We start from the raw sequence: 23,728 nt of genomic DNA, 5'->3' as shown, positions 1-23,728 counted from the left end.
AAGCACAGGCATACAGTGCGAATCTAGCCTTGGGGCGGGTCAGGGCCCACCCAGGGCAGGACACGAACCCCTCAGACTCTGCAGTCACCTGCTTTGAGCAGGATGGGGGGCCCAGCAGCCGAGCAGGGAAAGGGCCTCCCTCGGGGCAGGCGGACCCCCAGGGGCCCACCGTGCAGTGGGCGTCCCTGGTCCTGGGCCCGTCCTGCCTCTCACGCTGTGATGACAAACTGCAACGCACTTAATAAAGTGACTTAGGAGGCAGCCCTGGTGGCTCAGTGGGTTTAGCGCCACCTTCAGTCCAGGGCGTGATCCCGGAGACCCTGGATCAAGTCCCACATCAGGCTCCTTGCATGGAGCCTGCGTCTCCCTCTGCCTGTGTCTCTGCCTCTCTCTCTGTGTGTTTCTATGAATAAATAAATAAAATGTTAAAAAAAAAAGTAAAATTTAAGAAAATTAAAAAATAATAATAAAGTGATTTAGGGCACCCAGGGGGCTCAGCAGTTTAGCGCCGCATTCGGCCCAGGGCGTGACACTGGGGTCCTGGGATCGAGTCCCGCATCGGGCTCTCCGCAGGGAGCCTGCTTCTCCCTCTGCCTGTGTCTCTGCTTCTCTCTGTGTCTCATGAATAAGTAAGTAAAGTCTTAAAAAAAAAAAAAAGTGACTTAAATCCAGGACTGCTTTTAACCTTACTCCACTCCTTTGCAAAATGAGGGCACTGAACAGGATCCATGTCCCAATGTGAGTCCCCCAAAGAGTCCAAAAACTATATCCTGAGTCTCAAAAATCCTCACAGAGGTTGCACCCCCGCAGGCCCGCACGCCCTAACATGCCACCCTTCTCAGCTGGAGCCCAAATCCCAACCCCCACCCCGTGCCACCCTGAGCCCGTCCCCTGGAGCCCTGTCCTGAGGGGTCTCTGCGGCCCAGGTCACTCTCCATCTCTGCTCAATACGAACCACACCTACTAATGGGGAGAGCCTTTCGGCAGCCGGGCTGGGGGAGCTGTGCCAGCTAGCAGGTGGCCCCAGGGAGTTGGGGATGCTGTGCCAGCCAGGAGGTGGCCCCAGGGCGGGGAGGGGCACTCACGTTGCTGATCTGCTCCTTGAGGAGGCACATGACCCTCCGCTGGCCCTTCACCACCTGGATGTTGAGGTAGATGACGGCCCTGCGGGGAGCCAGACACACGGGCGGTCGGGGGGGTCCTGAGCAGTAGCCGGGGAGAGAGGACGGCCCCACCGGGGTTCTCCTCCCCGACGCCCCGCCTGCGCACACTCACAGCAGCAGGGCCGACACCAGGTAGACAGGGAAGGTGTTTTCCACCAGGTAGCGGTGGATCCAGGGCACCCAGGACACGCTGGGGCCCGCCTGCTCCAGACGGCGCACCCACACCTTGCCCGCCTCGTACATGGTGTCCAGGGTCCGGAAGGGGCCGCAGGTGCTGGAGGGCCTCACCCTGGGGGCGGACGGCGGCTTGAGCCCTGAGCCGGGCACGGGCAGCCCCCCGAATCCAGGGGCGGCTCCACACCCCCCGGGCAAGGACCCACTCACTGCCACACGGCGTAGCAGAGGAAGACGGCGGCTCCCAGGAAGGAGGGGAAGCAGAGCAGCGAGACGAAGACGGTGCTCATGTGCGAGGCCAGCCACGGCCTGCGGGGCGCCTGGCAGTTGGCCATCAGGCTCGTCTGGGGACAGAGGCTGAGCTCGGCCACCGCCCGCCCGACTTCCTTCCCCAGGCCTGGGGGGGCAGGGGGGCATGAGGGGGCAGGGGGGGCAGGCTCCCCAACCCCGCTTCCTGATTGGCAGAGGGAAGATCAGGCACCGCGGCCACCTCAGGGCCGAGGTCCTATGAACGTCGCCCCAGCAGCCTGGGCACACGCCGCCCCGTCGAGCAGCCGGACAGAGAGGCCAGTTCTCAGCCACGGAGCCCGCCCAAACCCCAGGACGCGTCGGGCCGCCCGGCACCCACCACGCACCCCAACGGGCTTCTGGCCGGCCCGGGAGCACGGTGGGGGCGCACTCAGCCGACCCCACGGTGCCCCGGGCTGCGGGGCCCACGGCTCTCGGGCGGAGGGCAGGGCTCAGCGCCGCCAGCCCAGGGCCCACCCGGCTGCGCCCGCTCCCTGGGGCCCCGCGGGCACCTTTACCTTCTTGATGTAGAAAAGGCACAGCAGCTTGATGATCTGTATGGCGGGGAGGAGGGGCGAGAAGAGGACCCCCAGCCTGGGGAGGGGGAAGGGGGGCTGGGGTCACGAGCGCTGCGCGGCCCCGGGGCTACACGGCCTGGCTCAGGTCACCCCGAGAGGCCCCGCGCCCTCCGAGACCCAGCCCACGCCGGGCTGGCTTCAGGTCCCCAGGGAGGGGCAGCACTGCGCCCCGGAGAGGTGAGGGACCGGGCCCGCGTCACCGCACCCTGCCAAGGGGGCCCCGCTGCAGGCCTGAGGGGACCCTCCCCGCGCGGGCCCGGCGGCCGAGGGCAAGCGGAAGACGCTCACCAGGTCAGGGTCTGCCCGTAAATCAGCTCCAGAACGTTCCCGGCAATGTCAAACTCCGGCTTCTCCCGCTTGAGCTTCTTCTCAGAGATGAGCCTGCGGCAGAGGAGTCCCCAGGGTCACGAGGGAGCACGGACCCCAGAGCCGGGCCGCAGCAGGCAGGCGCCCGGCCCACTCGGGTCCTCCGCCGAGGGGTGCGGGCTACGGCCGACTTCCACTTGCTCTTTTTTTTTTAAGTAATCTCTACGCCCAACTTGGGACTCGAACTCATGACCCTGAGATCAAGAGTCACACGCTCTCCCCACTGAGTCAGGCACCCCACGTCGTGGTCCTTCTTCCAACGCCCAGCTCTAAACGTGCACAAGCAGCATCAAACGTTTTACTGACTGTTAAACATCCCATTTTATTTTATTTTATTTTTTTTAATTTTTATTTATTTATGATAGTCACAGAGAGAGAGAGAGAGGCAGAGACACAGGCAGAGGGAGAAGCAGGCTCCATGCACCGGGAGCCCGATGTGGGATTTGATCCCGGGTCTCCAGGATCGCGCCCTGGGCCAAAGGCAGGCACCAAACCGCTGCGCCACCCAGGGATCCCTAAACATCCCATTTTAAAAGTATTATTAAACTCACATATTCCCGGAAAAAAAAAAAACACACAAATAGAAATAAAAGCAGCAGCAGTGCCAGCGCCCGGGAGCCTTCTGGAAACGACCCCCGCACCCCCATCCTCGTGCATTTCCCATCCTCCATGGAGGCCTCCAGCAAGCAGCACCCAGGTGGGCGGCGCCCAGCCCCCCGAGGGCAGCCCAGGGGCTCAGCGGCACGCGGGCGGGGCCGGGCGCCTCACCTCCACACCAGCTCCCCGAAAAGCGTGTCCAGCAGCACGAAGATGAAGTCCAGCACCATGAGCCGGTACAGCTCCTGGCCCACGAAGTTCTCCCAGCACTGAAAGAGACCGGGCCTCGGCCCCTGACCTGCTGGCCGCCACCCTGCCCACCACCCGCACCCCTGGCAGCAGGGCAGCGCCCTGGGGGTTGCCCTCCCTGCACCCCCACCTCACCTGCTCCTTCAGGACGCCCACCCTGCGCCCCAGCCAGTGGTAGCAAAGAATCCCCAGAATGACCATCTTGAGAATGAGGTTCCTGTAGGGGACAGGGAGGCGGGGAGGGCTGAGAGCGGAGCGGGGGACAGAGGCCGCGCCCCAGGAAGCCTCCACCTGCCCGGCCTGGCCGCGCACCTGCAGATGGCCACGTACACCTCCAGCACCGGGGAGTCGTGCCGCTCCAGGGCCGCCAGGCAGCGGTACAGGTAGGGGGCGCCCAGATTGAGGACGCATACCACGGTGGGCAGGGCCAGCAGCGCCCCCTCCTGCTCCGTGGACACCGGGCTCTGCAGGAGGAGGGGCTGCGGTCACGGCAGGGGCCCCATCCTGGGGCCGGCTCCACCCATGGGCCCTGGCTGGCGGGGGCTGCCCCGAGGGGCCCCCAGGTGGAAGGAGCACCCGCGGCCCCCATCCTCCCCCCACAAGGCCTCCCACTCAAACCACACAGGAAGGGGGTGGGGACGCAGGTGTCTGGGAAAGCGAAACAGAAGAGGCAGGAGGAGTGAGTGAGCAAGAGCGAGAGGGCGGGCGGGCAGCCGGGGTGGCGGCGCGGGGCCCCAGTCACCAGGGACCCGTCTGAAGTAAGCAGGGGCCTGACCCTGTGGCCAGGGCCGTGGGGACTGTCCGCCCTTGGCCCGCACCTTGATCATGAGCTCCGAGAAGGCGTAGACGGCCACGGTGCAGCCCAGCGCTGTCCCCAGACACAGCAGCCACACGAGCCCCAGCACGGCCACCTGCCGCAGCCGCCCGCACAGGCTCCGGGGAACCTGCCGCAGCTGCCACTCGGCCAGCAGCTCCTGGGGGCAGCGGCCAGCCCGTCAGGGACCGCCCGGCAGACACGCAGACACACACGGGGACCCGGGGGTGGTCCCCTGGGCAGCCCGGGGGGACCAAGGGGCCGCCCCCCTCCCACCCCCAACACCACCACCCAGCCCTCCTCGCCACTCCCAGGCTCAGGCTGCATCCTGAGGCCTCCCTCTTCCCCTCCCTCCCCACCCCTGCCTCTGAGCCCCCTCCCTGCTGTAGAGGTGGGCGGCCCCCCAGCTGACCAGGAGCCCCGAGGCACGAAGGACACCCCGGCTGGCCACGGGAGCTCCCTGAGGGCAGGAGGGCCCATCGGCCAGGTCAGAGCTGGGGCCCCCCTGACACAGACCCCAGACACGCAGAGACCTTCCCACCAGGCCCCGCTTGGCCACTGGCCTTGGGCAGGGGACTGACCCTCGGAGGTGGCTCTGCTCACGGGCAGCAGGGGACGCTGAGAGTCCCTACCCTGGGCTGCTGTGCTGAGCCCAGGTGCGCATGGGCAGGAGCCCCAAGAGCAGCCTACTAGGCCTCTCGCAGGGGAGCGGCAGCCCCTGGGGGTGGGGACCACCTGACATGGAGTCCGCACGGGACGGGGGACAGGCCACCAGCAGAGACCGGGCCTGAGCATGCACGCCGCACCTGCCAAACAGGGGCTCCCAGGCGTTCAAGTCCGCCCTCCCCATTAGAGACGCACCCCGGGACGATTCCCGGTGCTAAGCCGTGTCTCTGGGACCAGGCGCGGCTCTGGCTGCGTGGACCTTAGTGTGCCCGGGCCAGGTCTGCAGGAGCCCAGCAGGTCGGGCGGTAGCCCCAGGGGCTCCCCCGTCCCCGGAGTGGCTCACCTTCAGATGGGTTCGGATGTTGTCGTGCTGGACGCGGGAGGCCCGTTTCTGAGTCACCTTGTGGTCCCAGGAGCAGAAAACGGTGACGGCATGAACCCCTGCCGTGCTGCCCACCCGGTAGCTCTCCCCAAAAGAGTGCGACATGCTGGGAGGAGCAGAGCCAGGCACAGAGGTGACGAGGGACACAGAGGCCGGGGGAGAAGGCAGTCAGGGAGCTCCCTGCAGCTGAAACCCCCGCCCACTCTGAGGAGCCCTCGGGGTGCCCAATGGGCCTCCGCCGACACCCTGCCCCTCCTCCAGCGCCGCGCCCTGGGCCGCCTGCTGCGGACTGCTGGCCACCCATCAACCCGGCTAATTCGGTGCCCACCAGCCATAGTGGCTGGCAGAGGGCGGGCTCCATCGCCCACTGAGACAGTGGGCGCCTCCCGCAAGACACCGCTGCAGAACACGGTGACACCTCGGGCCTCTCGCACTGCCCATCCAGGACCCAATCACCCTCCTCTGCTTCTTCCCTGCCCACTCGTGTTTAACCTCCCTGTGGGACATGAGCACCTCCCCTCAGAAGCCAGCCTGACTCAAACTCTCCTCACTCCTCAGCAAACACCTCTGGGGCTCTGGATTTTCCCAGCCCGCTCCCTGCTGTCTTCTCCCCTAGACAGCAAGTGCCTAAGGGAACCAGGCACCATGCTCATTCACCTTCCTGCCCCGAGCTGAGCATGGTCGATGTTTGTGGGTGGAGGGGATAAATGGTTGGGTGGCTGGGTGGGTGGATGGATGGATGGATGGATGGATGGATGGATGGACAAGTGGAAGGAAGAATGGGTGGTCAGAAAAATGGGTGAATGGATGGATGGATGGACAGATGGACAGATGGACGGAAGGACAGACAGACTGAAGGATGGATGGATGGATGGATGGATGGATGGATGGATGGATGGACGGATGGAAGGATGGGTGGATGGATGGATGGATGGACGGACGGATGGAAGGATGGGTGGAAGGACGGATGGATGGATGGAAGGATGGACAGAAGGATGGACAGATGGATGCACAGAAGGATGGATGGATGGAAGTATGAATGGATGGATGGATGAAAGGAAGGATGGATGGACATAAGGATGAGTGGATGGATGGATAGATGGAAGGATGGGTGGATGGATGGATGGATGGATGGACAGATGGATGGACCAATGGATGGATGAGTGGAAGGACAGATGGATGGATGGATGGATGGATGGATGGATGGATGGACAGGATGGACAGATGGATGGACAGAAGGATGGATGGACAGATGAATGGATGGAAGGATGGATGGACAGATGGATGGACAGATGGATGGATGGAAGGATGGATGGATAGAAGTATGAATGGATGGACGGATGGAAAGATGGATAGATGGAAAGATGAATGGATGATGGACAGAAAGAAGGATGGATGGATGAGTGAATGGATGGATGAATGGACAGAAAGAAGGATGATGGAAGGATGAGTGGATGGGTGAATGGAAGGATAGAAGGAAAGAAGGAAGAGTAGATGGATAGAGAGAAGAGTGGGTGGATGGGTGGAAGGAGGGACCCGGGAATGAACGGCTGAGTAGACGATCAGTAGTACACAGAGCCGAGGCCATATGGTGGGGGGCCATTACCTGTACACCAGGGTGATGCAGGTGATGAAGAAGGCCACGCCCACAGTGAAGAGGTAGGCCAAGGGCATGTTGTAGGGCAGGCCGTCTGCCTCGCGGCTGCACTGACCGCCGTCGAGCGGGGGCACACACGGCTGGTTCAGCGTGGTGTTACTGTAGTAGCCGTAGTACATGACGGTGTGGGTGAAGCGGCCCTGCAGGGAGGACGCCCCGTTGAGTCAGGGACTCTCCCGCCTCCCACACCTGACCCAGCCTCAGGCTTCCAGAAGCAGAGGGACAGCGGCCACGGAGCAGGGCGAGGGCAAGGCAGGGCGGGGAGGAGGACACGGAGGGAGCCCGAGGGCCACAGCCATCCCGGGGCTCCCCGGCCCCACGGAAGTCGGGGCGGGACGGACACCAGGGAGAGGCTGGCCGCAGCCTGGAGTCACAGCACAGGCAGGGGTGGGGGCTCCCCGGGGGAGGCAGGGCCCCCACCTGCAGAAGCCCCCGGCCGCCCCGACGGCTCCCTCACCCCGGCCCAGCCCTCACCGCGCCGGTGAGCAGCTCCAAGCCCGTGAAGGCGGGGACGGCGCCCGGGGAGGCTGGCGGCGGGAAGGCGGCCTGCACGCCCACGAGGAAGGCCAGCAGGGGCAGCAGCAGGAGGGCGTTGAAGGCCAGCAGGGTCTTGAGGAAGAGGAAGTAGGAGAGCACGCTGGAGCCGAACTGGCCTCCGATCCGCTTCAGGGCGTAGCGCCAGGGCATCAGGGCGTGCAGCCCCGAGAGCAGCCCGAGCCCCAGGCTGTGCAGGGCCTGTGGGGGCAGAGGCGGGAGGGGGCTGGCCTGAGCTCGGGGCCCCCGCCGGGCAGCCCGGGCCCCCCCAAGACAGGTGGCTCCTACCAGGACGCAGGCGTCCCGCAGCCGGCCGCAGCAGGGGAGGAGTCCACGCCGGCCACGGCGGCCACGCCGCTTCCGCGTCAGGGTCCGGCTCTCCTCTCTGGGGGCAGAGGTGGCCTCAGGGCTGGACCGGGACGGGCCCCAGTCCCTCCCGGGAGCCACCCGCCGCGTGTCCAGGGCGCTGCCCCCCCCCCCCCGCTGCCCAGCGCAGCCAAGGAAGCGGGTCTCGAGGCCACGGGCACTGACCGCAGGCTGCGCTTCTCGGCCAGGCCCAAGGGCATCCCGCGGAGCACGTGGTCCCGCTGGGCCACCGGCAGGCCCTGGAGCTCCTTCACCAGGAGGAACCGCTTCTCTACGGGAGGAGGGGCCCTGTCAGCCCCCCGCCACATGCCCCTCTCCTGCACCTGTCCCCGGGCGCCGGACAGGCCCGCAGACCTCAGCCCACCCGCCCAGGCCCAGCCGGCCGCTCTCCACCTGCACCATCCACACCAAACCCTGCTGTGGCCCCCACTAGTTGTCTCCACTCCCCCACCTCAGCCTATGAACCCTAACTCTCCTCCTGGGTCCCCACAAGCATCTTGCTCTGACCTCACTGCCCCGACCTGTGACACCAGCCCTGCTGTGCACCAGCCTCCCACCTCAGGGCCTTTGCACAAGGCCCTCTGCTAGTGTCCCTTCCTCCAGGGAGCCTCCCTGGATCCCCATCGTGCCACCTGCCTTTCCTCAGTCACCCTCATCTGAGCTTGAGTCTGCTCTTCCATTTAGCTGGTTCCTGCCTGTGTCACTGAGCAGAAAGCAAGCCGCGGGACAGCTGGGCCTGGTCTGCTCGCCACCGTCACAGCCCGAGGCCGGCAGCATGTGTCCCACCCGAGCGCTCAGCGTGGGGGCGTGGGGGCTCCATCCCCGGGGCATGGGTCCGATCGCTCACCCTCCTCCTCCAGGGCCACGGGGTCCAGCTCCAGGTCGTAGAGGCGGAGGCTGGGCCGGGCAGAGCGCCCCACGCCCCTGAGCTCGGGCCGGCTGACCCTGCGCCGGAGCCGCACGGTGCGGTTGTAGTACTGGGAGATGATGGCCCCTCGGCTGCGGCCTGCGGGGGTGCGGTCAGGGGCAGCGCTGGCCTTGCCCCCCAGCCCCCGCCCCTCCCAGGACCCAAGGAAGTCCCTTTCCAAGAGGCCTCCAGCACCACCGGGTTCCCAAGGGTCTATTTTTAGCCCTATGACTCCGGAGTCGTTTTTGGAACCCAGTGGGGCCGCAGGGGCGGTGCAGGGCCTCCGGGCAGCAGCCGGGAGCAGGGTCCGAGATCCCCGCCTGAAGCCCCAGGCGCCCCGGGGTGCGGGGGGTAGAGGGCCCACTCACCGATAGTGCGGCTGGGCATGCTGGCCAAGATGCGGAGTGTGGCCGTGCTGTGGACGAGGGGGTCCTCGGGCCCCAGCAGGGTCTGGTGGCCACTGCCTAGGAGGCGGGAAGACACATCCAGAGGTCCCGGAGACCCGGCTGGCCAGCCACGTCCGCCACCCCATCCCACCCCATCCCCACCCCAGGCGTGCAGCCCACTGGGAGTGGCATCCTGCCAGGCCGGGCGGGGTGGCCAGGCTCAGCACCCCGCCAGCCGCATCCCCATCCCAGTGCCTGAGCCCCAGGGGGCCTGAGCCACACACAGGGCCTGGCCTGGGGGCTCGCCTGGGGGGCTCACCTGGGGTCTCCGGGGGCCCTGGCTCCCTCTGCTGCAGCTCCAGACCCTCCTCGGCCACCCACTGGCTCTGCTCCTGGATGAGCTGATAGAAGGAGTCGTGCACTTCGCTCTCATCATAGGGGCTGGGCTCCGGGCTGCAGGGATGAGATGGGGGGGCGGGGTTCAGCTGCCCTGGCTGCCCCCCTGTCCACAGGCCCCAGTCCAGGTGGCCTTTGGGGGGGGGACGAGGGGGACATCCCTGCCCTCCAGCACCCCCCACCACACTGCCCCGGCCCCAGCACACTTACCCATGGTCCTCCGGGGTCTCGGGAACACTGAGGACAAAGGTCAGTGGCTGAGCCATGTCGGTGACCCACGCCCAGCCGGTCTGCAGACCTACGGCTGCTCAGAGCCTGGGCGCAGCCTCCGGAGCCTCCCGCTGCCCATCTGGGGAGACAGGGAGTGGTGCGCCGAGGCGGCCTTCAGTGCCTGGGGCCGGGCCAAACTGCCCGCTCCCTGGGGCCCGTGGGAGGCGCCCGCGGCCGAGGCCCCCCAGCCCCAGCCAAACACGTGGTCGGGTCAGTGACTCCAAATAAACCTCCTGCCCGTTCAGGCGAGGGGGAGCCCCTTGCACTGCCTGAGGGCGAGCGGAAGGAAGTGGGGGGGTCTGAGCAGTCCCCATTGTTTCCTCTCTGGCGCCGCCTGTCCCCAGTCCCGGGGCAAGCGAGAAGGGGGTGGGGGCCCGGGGACACAGCTCCCCTAGGCGCCGGCTCGGCCCAGGGCCCAGGTATCCGCGGCCCTCCTGGTGAAAAAGGTCAGGGCAGCTCCCAGACCTTCCTGTGCCTGCCCTGTAACCCCAGAGCACTTCCTCTCACAGGAAACCCTCCAACGGCTAGCCCTCGCCCCACAACCAGCACCCCCCTGGGTGGGGGGGTCCTCCAGCTGCGCCCCCACCCAGCACTGCCTGCCCTCACCCCCCAACGGGGATCACGGCACTCCATGCCGGCTGAGCTAGGGTGCTGCAAGGTCACCAGTCCCCCACAGACGACTCCCCTACATTCCATCACCCGGGGGCGGGGCGGGCAGCTGGCTGGGTGGGGGTGCGTTACACAGGCCGCCTTTGTCCCGCCTTTGTCCAGGCTGAGCCCTCCGGCACCGCCCGGGGCAACTGGAACCAGGGCGGCCTTGTCTGGGCTCCTCACCCGGTGGGAGTGGCGCAGGGCGCAGCCCAGCAGGGGCACAGTCCCGTCCTCCACCCCCCTCTCCCTCCTCCCCCTCCCCCTCCCCCTCCCCCAGGCGCAGGAGTGAATCCAGCACTCGGAATAGTTGGCTGAGCTCGAGGGGGCTTCCTGGGGGGGAGGTGGCCAGGATGCCCAAACAGCGTCCTCACTTAGGGGTGCAGGCCGTCCAGTCTCTGAGCCCAGGCCCCGCAAAGTCTGAGCCCCTTCCTCTCCCTCCAGCGGGAGCCGGCGATGGGGGGCGGGGGGCACCACCACCAGGGAGCTGAATGGGGCAAACAGATGGACTTGGAGCTGAGGGTGTGCCCCCGCCCCGCTGCTGTCCCTAGAGCTGGGGTCCCTCCATACGGCGCCTCCCAGGCCCACAGGCCTCTCCCGCACACCCCTTCGGGGGCGCGGGTAGTGGGGAGGTGGGAGGTGCTCAGAGGCCCGGCATCCGCGGCCGGCCGGGGCTGGGGGCTCCCCCGGGCTCCCCCAGGCGGCGCCAGGACTTCCGCCCAGCGGGCACCCTGCCGCCCTCCCCGCGCCGGCGCGCCCCGCAGGGTTTCCGGGGCTCTCCGTTCCTGAGCCCTGAGCAGGTGGGGAGGGGCAGGGTGGAGCCGCTCCCCGGGAACGTTCCCCCAGCCCGGGGGGGACCGGGGGCGCGCCCCTCCCCGGGGGCCCGCACCCCGCGGCCGCGCTTACCTGGGAGGCGCGGGGGAGGGGCGCCCTGCGCGCCCGCGAGCCGCTCACCTGTCCCGGGAGCCGCGGTCGGGGCTCGGCCCCCGGGGGCGGGGCCGGGGGGTCAGGGGGCGGGGCGGAGGTGACCGGGCCCCTGAGGCGACCTGGGTCGGTCGCGGGGGGCGGGGCGGGAGGGGGCGGGAGGGAGCAGCGCCCCGCCCGGCCCACCTGGGGGCCGGCCTCCGGCGTCACGTGACCCTGCGCCCCGCCTCGGGCGACCCTGCCCTCTCCCTGCCGACCCGCCGCCCCGTCTCCTCCGCACCCCGAGGCCTGAGCTGCGTGCGGGCGGCCGAGCCTCGGGGTCGACTCCAATCGCGGTGGAGTCCGCGGTGTCCGTGGGACTCAGTTTCCCCAAGTCTCAGATGGGGACACCTCCCCAGCCACCCGTTTCCCAGGGCGGTCATCGATGACACGAGGCTGCAAAGCTCCGCTGATGGAGGCTTGCGACACCGCGTTGGGCAACCCTCTCCTCCCCGCAAGCCCTGCTGACCAACGGCTTTCCCAAGCGGCTTTCCCGAGCAGGCTCCTGGGCCGGGGGGCGGGGGGGCCACCCCCTGGCGGGGCGGGGCGGGGTTTCTGCTCGGTTCTCACGTCCTGTGGGCGAGGCCGGGAGGAGGGGGCGCGCCCCGGGCGGGGGACGCCTGCTGTGCCCACTGCTGCCGTCTTGGTTGCCCCCCCAAGCCGGGGAGTGGACTGCGCTCCCTGCGCACGGATGACCAGCAGGCCCCCGGGTGCCCTCTCCCAGGGCAGAGTCTGGTCCATCGGGGAGCGCCGACTTTGAGAAAGCCTGGCAGGTCAGAGGGCAGGCTCCCAGGATTGGGGTGAGACTTGGGGGGATTTGGACAGTGTTAGGGGGCACGTTGCCCATGTAGGGAAGCCTTTGGGACGCTGGCGGGCGGGAAGGCAGAGAGGTGGGCAAAGCCAGGATTCCCGAATGAAAAGATGTGATGCAAGCGGTGACGCGTCCGCTGACCTGAAGTTGGACAAAGTCGGAGGGGTCAGGGTTGGGGCTTTTCTGCAGCCACCGCTGTGGTCCTCAGGTGGGTTACTTCGGGCTGCATCTTGGCACAAGGCCCCCGGGCCTGCCCAGCCCTTGCCTCCCCCCACCCCGCCCCGTCCCGCACACCCATCCATGCTCCAGCCACATGGTAGTTGCGTGACCTGGCCCCACTTGCAGGTCACGTCCTGTAGGAAGCCTCCCTGTTGGAGCACTTGCCACTTCCTGTTGACATGTACTTTTGCTGGTCCCTTCTCCCCGCCCCCACTCTCTGAACCCACTGGGTGCTGGGCCCCAGCACCCAGCGTGGAGCCTGGCGTGGAGGAGGGGCTTGGAAAAACGAGGGGATCCAGGCAGGGATGCAGAAAAGCCCGCAGAGCTCAGCAGGCTGGACTGGGCCCTGAGGAGGGAGGAGCGGGCGCAAGAAGGGTAAGACCACAGGGTCTCCCAGGGGACCCCGGGACACACAAAGGGCCAAGGGGGCTCTTGAACACCTTGCCTAGCTGGCACAGATGGCACCAACTCCTGAGCCCTTGCCATCCTCCAGGCTCTAAGTCCCCGCCTTGTCCAAGAGCCAGTGACCCAGGAGGGAAGTTGAGGATTAAGACCAAGGGCTTCTGGAACCAGCGGCCCGAGCGATGGGACCCACCCATTCTGTCACCATCCCGCTCTCCCCAAGACAGTCTGCCACCCGCAGATAAGCAGCCAGGCCCCCGCCCCAGCTGGGGCTTCCCAGGCCTAGAGAGATCCGGTGGGGACTAGCACGCAGGAGCGGGGGGAGGGGGAGATGGGGGCGACCCCCGCCCTGTGGACCCCAACCCCACCCCACGGGGTCCAGAGGCCACCCCTTCCCCGCCCCCCCCCCACCCTCCACCTGCCTGGTCGCCCTGGTCGCCGCAGGAAGTGGCGCCCCCAGTGAAAGCAGAGGAAACTGTCGAGGTGGGAGCCAGCAGTGGAGGGGGAGGAGACGGCGGGAGAGCTGGGGTTCCTGTCATGTGACACCCCAACAACCATCCCCCTCCCCCATCCCAGGCTCCCTCACGGTCCCGCCCAGCCTGGCAGGAGCGGGTCCAACAAGCAGCTCCTTGGGGACCGGATCCCTTGTCCCCAGGTGAGCTGGGTGCAGAGTCAGGGGAGGAGGCAGAGAGTGAAGAGGTGAAAGGGAGAGCCCCGCAGTGTGGGGCTGCTGGGGGTAGGGGTTATAGCTGCCACCAGTGTCCCCTTCCCCAGTCTGGGGCTATAGCCACCCCCCCTCATCGCGGGTCCCTGGGGGGCGGGGCAGACCCAGTCCTGGGGGCTGGACCACAGGTAGGAGATGAAGGGGGTCCCAGAAGGTCCAAATCTGGGGTGCCGCGGGATGCTGGGTCCTAGGAACTGTCAGGGTGTAGGGCAGGGCCCCAGTGGAATAATTAGCGGGGGGAGCAGAGCCAGAATTGTCTTGCCAAGGGGTGACCCAGAAGGCCGTGGCCCCCGGCAGCAGGGGGTACGGGTACCACAGGCCTTGGGACCCAGCTCAGTCCTCTGTGGCTACACCTGGCCTTAGCTTTGCTGGGACAGGCCATCTTTCCGTGCCCTTTAGACTTTTCTCCCCGTTGACAAACAGGGAAACTGAGGCCTCTGGCAGTGTGTTGCTCTGAGCTGTGGACAGGGACTGAGCCGGGATCCGCCCCAGCCGAATTCTCTCTCTTCATCTCTGGCTGTACCAGGGCCAAGAGCTTGACGCTCGCCCAGCAGGCACCCCACGTCCCTTCCAGGAGGCAGGGGATTGCCAGCCAGCGCCCCCAACCTCCCGGCTACCGCAGAGATGCTGAGGCAGTGGTCAGTGGGGTCCGGCCAGGCCTCCCGGGAGCCAGAAGCCGGGGTGGAGGAGCTGTGGGAGCAGGAGATGGCGCGGCTGGAGTCCTCCCAGGCGCTGGTGCGGGAGCTGCCCTATGCCATGGTGGACAAGCGCTTCATCCGGTGGGTGCTGCGGGGCTGACAGGCCAGGCCAGGGGGTGGCGGTGGGTGCAGCACCCAGAGGATGCACCTGTTGGATGGGGGGAAGTCACAGCAGGGGCAGGACTCCTCTGGCCCCTGGCACTGCTCTGCCTGGCCTGGAGGGGGGGTGGGTGCAGTGCGGGTGGCTCAGGGACGCCCCCCCCATCCCAGGCAGCTGCGGGAGCCCGAGGGCACCAAGACCTCCTGCTGGCAGCGATGGCAGCGCCGGCGGCGGGCAGTGGGGCGGCGCCTGGGGGAGGCAGCGCGGCGGCTGGCCCAGGGCTTCGGGCTCTGGGAAGGGGCCCTCTACGAGATCGGAGGTAGGACCCCCACCCGCACCCCACCTCCCACCACCCCTCCCTGGAGTCTCAATGTCCAGTTTAGCAACCCGAGGAGGCCACCATCCCGCTTGCCGACGCCCTCCCTGCCCCCAACCAACTCCCCTGCCCCCCACCCCGCCCCCAGCAAACGTCGCCCTCCTTCCTTGCACACCCCTCCTGCCCCGAGCGTGGGTGACAGCAGCCCCTGGTGGCCATCACAGGCACTGCGGGGGAGCCTGGAGGTCCGAGGTCCGGGAGGCGGGTCCCCCGCACCCCGCGGGGTCGGTGGGCCCTCGGATTCCCAGCTGGGCCCCTGGCCCGGCGCGGCTCCCCTCGCAGGCCTCTTTGGCACCGGAATCCAGTCCTACTTCACCTTTCTCCGCTTCCTGCTGCTGCTCAACCTGCTGACCCTGCTGCTGACTGCCAGCTTCGTCCTGCTGCCCCTGGTCTGGCTCCGTCCCCGTGACCCAGGCCCGGCCCTCAACTTCAGTGAGTTCCCCACCCGCCGAGGGAATAAGGGCCCGAGCGCCCACCTGCACCCTAAGGACCCTGGTGCAGGGCTCAGAGTGTTGGGACAGCCCTGACCCTCTGCGTCCCGATCCTGGGCTCCCTCCTGCGTCCCTCCTCCCTCCGTCCAGCCCCGGGACGCCCCCTGACTGCACCTCATGCGTCGCATGCCTCCTGACACCTCCTCAGGGCCCTGCTCGGGCCTCCCCAGGATGGGGGGCTATGGAGGAGGTGGGCACAGAGCCTCACCTATGCCTTGGGGACCCCTCCCTGCTGGTCCCCTCTCCACCCCGCAGCCCTCCAGTGCTCTGATGGCCTCCAGTCCCAGACTGGTGTTCCCAGGTTCCACAATCAACTCTGGAATGTCTTAACCGGCAGGGTAAGTGAGCCCTGTCTTGGCTGTGGACCAGGGAGGCTGGGGGACCTGGACAACTGGCCCCAGGGGACCGAGGTCTAAGAAGATCCCTGTCCCTCCGAAGACAGTTTGGCTTCTAGGGGAACGGTTTTACACAAACAGGCTGGCGAGGACAGTGGTGGGCTCAGAGAGAGGCTGCGGCCAGGATGCAAGGCCCAGACCCAGGGACACATGCCCATGGCCTCAGCACCCAGCTGGGGTCAGGGTGCAAAGGACAGAGGAGGAAGGGGTCCAGATCTGTGGGACAGACACCCCCCCACCCTCATCCCTGGAAGCCACTGAGTGGTTCCCGAGCTCCTGTATCCCACCCTGCCTCTTCCCCAGAGCTGTGTGGTCTTGGGCAAGTTGCCCAACGGCCCTGTGACTGTGACATGCGGCTGCTCTCGCTCCCCCGGGATGAGTTACTATGAGAATTAGAGACTTAAGACACGGGGAGCACTTAGCACAGGGCCTCATGACCCCGTTGTCACCATCCACATCCCTAGGCCTTCAACAACACTTACCTCTTCTACGGCGCCTACCGGGCGGGTCCGGAGAGCGGCTCGGCCTACAGCATCCGCCTGGCCTACCTCCTGAGCCCCCTGGCCTGCCTCCTCCTCTGCTTCTGTGGGACTCTTCGGCGGTGAGAGCAGAGCCCCTGCCTCGCCCTCTCTCCCTGACCACCCCCCTTTGGTGTGGCACCCCAAGGTAGCAGGAGGGCCCCGGCTCCTGTTCAGTAAGGCTCATCCGTGGTTCCAGGGCCCGAACAGTGTGTCCTCAGCTGCGGAGCCGGGGACACCGCCCCTGCCTCCCCACCCCCACCACAAGCCTGCACCCCAGGCCGTCAGGGGCTTCCTACCCCAGACCTGAGCCAGGGCGGAGCCCCTCCCCCATGGGCCCGGGCCTCCTGCTCCCTCCAGGATGGTGAAGGGGCTGCCGCAGAGGCTGTTTCTGGGCCAGGACTACAGGTCGCCCGTCAGCATCAAAGTGTTCTCCTCCTGGGACTTCTGTATCCGGGGGCAGGAAGCAGCCACCATCAAGAAGCATGAGATCAGCAACGAGTTCAAGGTGTGTGTGGGTGTCTGGTACGTGGATGAGCGCGTGAGCGTGCGTGACTGTACGGGAGCGGGGGTGGTCTGGGAGTGTGTGCACAGGCGCATGCACGGGGTGTTCTAGCCAAAGGGCGGCTCTGCCAGTGCTCGGGCGTGAGCACACGCACACAGAGCAGGGAGGGCGGTCCACATGAAAGCCGCCTCCATCCCTCGCCGCCCCTGCCCCAGCGACTCGCCAGCCCTGCCTGGATCCCCCCACGATCGCTGACCTGGACCCGATGGGCACCTTCTCCCTCCACACAGCGCCCTGCCCGCGGGGGGCCTGACGGTCTGTGTCCCCGCCCCCATGACAGGTGGAGCTGGAGGAAGGGCGTCGGTTCCTGCAGGTGCAGCAGCAGACCCGGACCCAGAGGATCTGCCACCTGCTTACCTACCTGCGGGTCAACGTCCTCATCGGGCTCCTGGTGGTTGGGGCCATCAGCGTGATCTTCTGGGCCACCAAGTACTCGCAGGACAACAAAGAGGTGCCAGGCGACTGATGTGCACCCATTCAGTCCTGCCCACAGCTTTGGTGGGAGGAGACGGGATGGTCCCACCTGGCAGATGAGCAAGCCGAGACGCACAGGGAGGTTGACACCGCCTCTGCCCGTGGTACCCAAGAGCCGAGCTGCCACCCGGAATAGTCCAAGGGCTTCTGGAGGCCGGGCCTGCACCAGAGTGGCACTTGAGGGGGCTGTAGGGTGTGGGGAAGCTGCCGGGCCCCCCCAGTCCATGGGCACTCCCTACCTGCTCTTTCCTGCAGGACTCACTGTTTGTGCTGCTGCAGTACCTGCCCCCTGGGGTCATCGCCCTGGTCAACTTTTTGGGGCCCCTGCTATTTGTTTTCCTCATCCAGCTGGGGAACTACCCCCCCAGTACTGAGATCAACCTCGCCCTCCTCTGGTGAGTGCCGCCCCTGGGGGTGACAGGTGGGCCCCCATGGGCAGGGTCAAGTTCAGAAGGACCGGGGGCACATGAGGGTGCTGTGTCCTGCTGGCCATCTGACCGCCTGGCACCAGAGGGCCTGAGCATGCAGGAACTTCCAGACAACACAGTCTTGGGAACCTCCCTCTAAGGTTTTCTGGTCCCTTCTGTCCAAAGCAAGCCAGCAGCCTGTACCATGCACCAGCCATTCAGAGGGGCCAGGGACAAAACAGCCAGAAGGGCCTGGGAGCCAGCTCTACACACTCGGGATGCACACAGCTCTCACACGCCCCCAGGGTTTACACCCCTTACCTTGACAACCTTCACGTGATCTGCAAAAGTGGGGACCTTCCTCAGCCCCATTTGACAGATGAAGAAACTGAGGCTCGCAGAGGTCAAGTGCCTCCGCAGACGGCAAGCTCACCGTCCCCTGCTGGGTGCAGGTTCACGGGCAAGCCCTCCTCCACCCCCATGCTCTGCTCTGTGCCCCCTCTCAGGACCAGGATCCTGCCTTGGACCTGAAGCCCCTCTTGAGCAGCAGCTCCCTACCATGAGCTCCAGCTCCACTTTTCTGTCTGCTACCTGTCCCGTCACCACAGCCCCCCGCCCCCCACTCTTAGCTCTGTCTGCTTTCCCTTCTGCTTCCCCCGGTGCAGATGCAACCCATTCAGCTTTCCTCCAAGGTTGACTGTGGTCTGAAACTTTATTTTTGGAATAAGTAGTAGCACATGCACATGGTAGAAAGTTCAAAATGCTCAAAAGGATGAAGGATTAATTTAAAAAAAAAAAATCAGCCCCTACTCACCCTGCCTCCCAGCCTTCCTCAACAGCAGGAGACTTCTGTGCCTGTCAACGCTAAAAGTCCATGCTTGGGCATAATGTGCGTGTGCTGGTTTGGGGGTACACCATCCTACCTCTGCGATCTGGTGCTGCATTATGCAGGAGGGGGATGCATGGGATCAGGACGTATGAAACGGTGTAAGACGGGCTAGGGGATTGACAGGCAGGAGGAAGACCAACCCTGCTGTGAGACAATGGAAGGCCCATATACGCCTGCAAACAGCCAAACTGAGTGTGGCGGGCAGTGGGGGGCTGAGGGGGCAGCTGGGCCCCACAGTGTTCTCCAAACTGATTTAAAAATAGAACCCTTCTCTCAGGAATCATCTAGAGACCAAGACTCTAGGGAACACGCTTTGGGAAACATTGCCAGGGACGGAGCAGGTTGGAAGGAGGCTGGGCTCTGGATTTAGAGGGGGCTGGACCCAGAAGAGACACCATCTCAGAGACCAGCCACCCCTGTAACCCGGGTGGACCGAGCGTGGCACCTGAGCCCCTCCCCCTGACACAGCCCCACTCCCCGCCCTCACCCCGCCCCAGGTGCGTTGTCCTGAAGCTGGCCAGCCTGGGAATATTCTCCTTCTCTCTGGGCCAGACCGTGCTGTGTATCGGCAGAAACAAGACGAGCTGTGCGGCCTACGGCTACAACGCCTGTGATTACGAGGTGACTGGTGGCTCCATCAAAGCCTGTCCCTCCTGTCCCTCTCCAGTCTCACCTTTGCTGGAGGGCCGCACACCACCAGGGGCACCATTCCCGGCTCACTGTGCACTGCCTGGGGCGTTTCCCTGCTCAGATCTTACGCTGGAGGCCCAGGTGCTAACTTAGCAATCAGATGGGACTCCGGGCAAGGCTCCTAGACCCTAGAGGCCCCCGGTGGGGGGGTGGGGGGGAGTGAGGGGCAGCCGGGGACCGGGGGTGACCAGTCCCCCTCTGCTCCAGTGCTGGGAAAACGCAGTCGGGGAAGAGCTATACAAGCTGAGCATCTTCAACTTCCTCCTCACCGTGGCCTTTGCCTTCTGCGTCAGCCTGCCTAGGAGGTGAGGCACGGGGACATCGCGGGAGAACGGGGCCTGTCCGGGGGTGGCCGCTGGCCACAGCCAAGGGTGGGCAGCCCGGCACACGCGTCTCCATGTGAACGACGTGGTCATGACTGATGGGGGTACCTGGACACTCCCCTCCCCCAGGCTGCTGGTGGAGCGGTTCACGGGCAGCTTCTGGACCTGGCTGGACCGAGAAGAATTCCTGGTGCCCAAGAATGTCCTGGACATCGTGGCGGGGCAGACAGTCACCTGGATGGGCCTCTTCTACTGTCCCCTGCTGCCTCTGCTCAACAGCGTCTTTATCTTCCTCACCTTCTACATCAAGAAGGTGAGGCCTCCTGGGCTGGGAGGGGGCAGGGGGTGCAGGTGGGGGGGTCTGGGGCCCACGATCCCGTCCTGCTTCTGCCCACCCCCTCAGCGTCACCTCCCTGGGCCTCAGGCTCCCCGGCACCTGGGGACTGGCTCACGGCCCCCGTGTGCTACTACTTGCCCCCAGTACACCCTCATGAGGAACTCCAAGGCATCTCCTCGGCGATTCCGCGCCTCCAGCTCCACCTTCTTCTTCCAGCTGGTGCTCATCCTGGGTCTGCTCCTGGCCGTCATGCCCCTGGGCTACGTGGTCAGCAGGTGAGGGCCGCAGAGGCACTGGCGGCCGGGGGGCAGGCAGCTGTCACCTGGGGCCCTGACACCAGCCCTTCCCTGGCTGTCTCTCCCCAGCATCCACTCCTCCTGGGACTGTGGCCTTTTCTCCAACTACTCGGCCCCCTGGCAGGTGGTCCCAGAGCTGGTGGCCCTCCGGCTCCCGCCCTCTGGCCAGCGCATCCTCCACTACATCGGTTCCCACGCCTTCAGCTTCCCCCTTCTCGTCCTGCTCAGGTGCTTCTCGGGGCAGCAGGGGTCATGGGAGGGCACCCCGGGGAGGGGGTCCTTCCTTCCATGGTCCCCCCACCCCAGGCACTCTCCTGGGCTCTGGGAGCCAGACAAGCAGAGCCAGGGAGGCAGGGTCCCAGAGGACGGAGCATGGGCACAAAGGCAGGGAGCCCTGGGTATGTCACCTGTAAAGCAGGCACCTGTGTGACCACAGGGGAAGCCCAGTGCCTCCTGCAGACCCGCTGAAACCCTGCCCTGTAGAGCAGAGGGGCTCTGCGGGAGGAAGGAGAGGGAGGTAAAGGGGTCTGCAGAGAAAAGAACCCCAGGAGGCATTTTTAAGACACCGAGGTGGGGAGAGAAAGTAGGGGAGACACCTTCCATCCAGGGATGACTGACCTCGGACCCCTGTCTGTCCAAAGCCTTGTCCTGACCATTTGCGTCTCCCAGTCCCAGGCCAATGCCAGGGCCATCCGGGGGCTCCGAAAGCAGCTGGTGTGGGTGAGTGCCCGCTGGGCTTGGGGAGGGGCCAGACGTGGCCCCGGAGTGTGGCCGGGAGCCCCATGACAGGAATATGGCCCAGGAATATGGCCTTTGGCTTGGGGACACGGGTCTGATAGGATGCCGCGGCAGTATCATCATCACCCGGCATCCACTAGCAGCAGAGCTGACCTTTGAACTCCGGCTCTAGGTGGCGGGCGTGAGCAGCGCCCTAGTGGGGCGAGGTCTCAGGTCGGGCGGGGCGGGCGGGACCCGGAAGGGGCGTGGCCTCTTCTGGGGGCGGGACTCTGGCGGAGGGGCGTGGTCTCTGGCTTAGCTGAGGCGGGACCCCTGGAGGGGGTGAGGTCTCGGGGCGGGAGGGGCGGGGGGCGGGGCCTTTCCTGGGGGCGGAACTCTGGTGGAGGGGCGTGGTCTCTGACTTCACGGGGCGGACCCCGGAGGGGGCGTGGTCTCAGGTCGGTCGGGGCGGGGCCTCTTCTGGGGGCGGGACTCTTGGGGCAGGGGCGTGGTCTCCGCTTGGGGGCGCGGGCGGGGCGGGGCGGGGCGTCGCTCCTAACCGCCGCTTGTCCCCACCCCCTCCCCCCACCCCCTCCCCCCACCCCCTCCCCCTCCCCCCTCCCCCACAGCAAGTCCAGGAGAAGTGGCACCTGGTGGAGGACCTGTCGCGGCTGCTGCCCGAGGGCTCCGGCGTCCCTGTGGGGCCCGAGTCCCCCCACTCCCGAGCTTCGCGCCCGCGGTCCTTCTGCCCGGGGTTTCCGTGCCCGGGCTCCCCAGGCCCCAGGGCCCCCAGGCCGGGACCTTGCCTCGAGGACTCCGTCTCTAGATTCCGCTTCTCCAGCGGCGCGGAGCTGTAGCACCCACTCCTGCGTCCGCCAGAGCCTCCCCAGGGCCTGACCTAGGTCCCCACAACCAGAGTGCCCCTGGGCCCCAGCCCCTGCGCCCTGGTGCTCGAGGCAGAGCCCAGGGGCAGCAGGAAGAAAATACGGGAAGTTGTGTTTGTGTTTTTACCTCAGTCCTGTAGACTCTCTAATTTTGGTGAATGTGACGTTAGGGCAGTAAGCCAGGAATGCAGTTTAAATACACATCCATGGGGGGGCTCAGAAGTGCTCCCACTGGGGCAAGACCTGGCCGCACCAAGGGCCTGCTGGTTCTGAGTGCACATGGGCCCCCACAGCCCCAGCTCCGGAGCCACACCTGCACCAGCACCTGCATTCCTGACCCTGATGGGGGTGGGGTGGGGTGGGGGGACGCGGGGGGGGTTCCAGGGCCTACTGGAGTCTGAGGAACAGAGAGTTCATGGCCAGCCTCTCCCTGGCAGGGTTCCTCATAGTCCGTTCTAACCCAGGACCCCACATCAACAAAGTAGGCCTCGGGCACCCCCGGTGGCGCAGCGGTTTGGCGCCGCCTGCAGCCCGGGGTCTGATCCTGGAGACCCAGGATTGAGTCCCACGTCTGGCTCCCTGCATGGAGCCCGCTTCTCCCTCTGCCTGTGTCTCTGCCTCTCAGTCTCTCTCTCTCTCTCTCTGAATGAATAAATTAAAAAAAAAAAAAAAAAAGTAGGCCTCTTCAGGACCCCGGAACAGGGGCCCCTTGGCCACACCTTCTGCAGACCTGTTGCTAACCCTCCTCTGTGCCCCTTCTCCTCACTGCCTCCCCCACCGTAGCTGTGGCTTAAGAGTGGTGAAGAAGAGGAGGGTGCTAGGCGTGTACAGACCTGTGCCGTGAGACACACAGGAGGCATTCGCCTGGGCCGTGAAGGCAGGGCAGGGATGCAGCCCGGGGTCTCCCACCGCCCCTGCCTCTCCAGTGGTTCGCAATCCGTGGCTCTCAGCCTGAGGGGACTGGCCCTGTGCCAGGGCTGCTGATGTGGTCGGCCCAGGTGCAGCCAGCAGCCAGGCATTGGGACTTTTTCTAAAGCTGCCAGGTGACTCTCTCCAGCAGCCAGGGTTGAGGATGCTGGCCTAAGGAGCTGTTGGGGGGCGCCCAGGTGGCTCCATCGGTCCGTGAAGCATCTGCCTTTGGCTCAGGGTCCTGGGATGAAGCTCTGCATCCGGACTCCCTGCTCAGCAGGGAGTCTGCTCCTCCCTCTCCCTCTGCCCCTCCCCCTGCTCATGCTCTCTCTCTCTCTCTCTCTTTTTTAAATAAATTCTTAAAAAAAAAAAAGAAAACAACTGTCAGGAGGGCGGATCAGGAGAAAGCCCACGACATGCTTGGCAAGCCTCTATTTCCACCAGGGGCCCGGCACCTGGCAGGGTGTCCAGCCTGGGCGCAGCTCTGGCCTGGTGCCCTCAGGCCCAGGCCTTCATGTGGGCTCTGAAGGCTTGGCTGGTTCAGCTCCTCCTGTTACTGTTCTCTCAGTGTCACATGACCCATCAGTCTGTCAACAAGTGCAGAGCCTTGTTCGGGGAAACACACAGTGCTGTGTGCTCCATGGGCAGAGGGCCACCGGCCTGTCCCAGGTGAAAGTGACACATGTTGTGAACAAGCAGCTTTGGGCCAGAGCGTGGCCCCGACCTGCAGCAGTAGCTGCAGCTACCCCCCCACCCCACCCCCCGAGCTTGGTGGAAATGCAGATTCTCAGGCTCCACGAAACAGAAACAGAAACTCTAAGGATAAGGCCCAGCGCTGTCTTGTGATGAGTCCCCAGGGGTGATGCTGCTGGTGCCCAAGTGCTAGGAGGCTGGAACACCGGGGTCCTTGTCTCATCACTTTCTCATGCCTTCAGCAGATGTTCACTGAGACCCAGCCAAGTGCAACACCAGCGAGATGACAAGCGTGGGGAGACCTGGGGAAATCAAACTGGGCCTGTTTGCTCGGCTGAAACATGGGGCTGAGACCACCGTCCTCTGAGTGGCTGTGAGAATTAAATGAGCAATGACTTATCAAGCA

The 23,728-nt window shown here is 65.7% G+C and overlaps 2 protein-coding genes across 11 annotated transcripts in view; one reads left to right on the top strand and one right to left on the bottom strand.

The window, feature by feature from the left end:
• TMC6 (transmembrane channel like 6) overlaps positions 1 to 13,384 on the bottom strand; it is an 18,027-nt gene extending 4,643 nt beyond the window's left edge. For 4 of the 6 annotated variants that reach the window (XR_007412783.1, XR_007412784.1, XM_049113887.1 and 1 more), the window contains exons 1-19: positions 13,259 to 13,384; positions 9,734 to 9,872; positions 9,447 to 9,580; positions 9,110 to 9,205; positions 8,682 to 8,840; positions 8,000 to 8,105; positions 7,757 to 7,853; positions 7,409 to 7,669; positions 6,884 to 7,074; positions 5,239 to 5,383; positions 4,234 to 4,389; positions 3,728 to 3,879; positions 3,551 to 3,632; positions 3,338 to 3,435; positions 2,492 to 2,584; positions 2,144 to 2,219; positions 1,548 to 1,681; positions 1,276 to 1,452; positions 1,086 to 1,164 (exon numbers count right to left, since the gene is read on the bottom strand). Coding sequence is in view for 4 of the 6 variants with exons in the window: in XM_049113887.1 (XP_048969844.1) it covers positions 1,086 to 1,164; positions 1,276 to 1,452; positions 1,548 to 1,681; positions 2,144 to 2,219; positions 2,492 to 2,584; positions 3,338 to 3,435; positions 3,551 to 3,632; positions 3,728 to 3,879; positions 4,234 to 4,389; positions 5,239 to 5,383; positions 6,884 to 7,074; positions 7,409 to 7,669; positions 7,757 to 7,853; positions 8,000 to 8,105; positions 8,682 to 8,840; positions 9,110 to 9,205; positions 9,447 to 9,580; positions 9,734 to 9,789 (2,292 nt within the window). In the remaining 2 variants the exon portion in view is untranslated. Of the gene's footprint in view, positions 1 to 1,085; positions 1,165 to 1,275; positions 1,453 to 1,547; positions 1,682 to 2,143; positions 2,220 to 2,491; positions 2,585 to 3,337; positions 3,436 to 3,550; positions 3,633 to 3,727; positions 3,880 to 4,233; positions 4,390 to 5,238; positions 5,384 to 6,883; positions 7,075 to 7,408; positions 7,670 to 7,756; positions 7,854 to 7,999; positions 8,106 to 8,681; positions 8,841 to 9,109; positions 9,206 to 9,446; positions 9,581 to 9,733; positions 9,873 to 10,399; positions 10,541 to 11,347; positions 11,446 to 13,258 lie in introns of those variants that run through there. The other 2 variants (XM_025468141.3, XM_025468142.3) reach the window with 2 other exon arrangements.
• Positions 11,974 to 23,728, top strand: TMC8 (transmembrane channel like 8). 5 transcript variants are annotated; one of them, XM_035721504.2, is made up of 17 exons: positions 12,501 to 12,809; positions 13,413 to 13,491; positions 13,984 to 14,339; positions 14,529 to 14,677; positions 15,105 to 15,166; positions 15,481 to 15,563; positions 16,085 to 16,221; positions 16,499 to 16,646; positions 16,984 to 17,154; positions 17,433 to 17,572; positions 18,971 to 19,094; positions 19,371 to 19,468; positions 19,616 to 19,799; positions 19,968 to 20,098; positions 20,189 to 20,347; positions 20,761 to 20,839; positions 21,466 to 23,728. In XM_035721504.2, exons 1-17 carry the CDS (start codon positions 12,516 to 12,518, stop codon positions 21,691 to 21,693), a joined length of 2,622 nt encoding a protein of 873 aa, XP_035577397.2. In that variant the 5' UTR covers positions 12,501 to 12,515; the 3' UTR covers positions 21,694 to 23,728. The 5 variants fall into 5 exon arrangements, with proteins under 5 accessions (XP_035577401.2, XP_035577397.2, XP_025323932.3 ...); XM_025468147.3 differs by having other exon boundaries at positions 12,540 to 12,809; positions 14,135 to 14,339; positions 15,017 to 15,166; XM_035721508.2 differs by lacking the exons at positions 12,501 to 12,809; positions 13,413 to 13,491 and adding an exon at positions 11,974 to 12,177 and having other exon boundaries at positions 14,087 to 14,339; positions 15,017 to 15,166.

Source organism: Canis lupus, chromosome 9, assembly GCF_003254725.2.
Source record: "Canis lupus dingo isolate Sandy chromosome 9, ASM325472v2, whole genome shotgun sequence".
Classification (NCBI taxonomy): domain Eukaryota; kingdom Metazoa; phylum Chordata; class Mammalia; order Carnivora; family Canidae; genus Canis; species Canis lupus.
The sequence above is the reverse complement of the archived record's forward strand: the minus strand, read 5'-3'. Positions and strand labels throughout refer to the sequence as shown.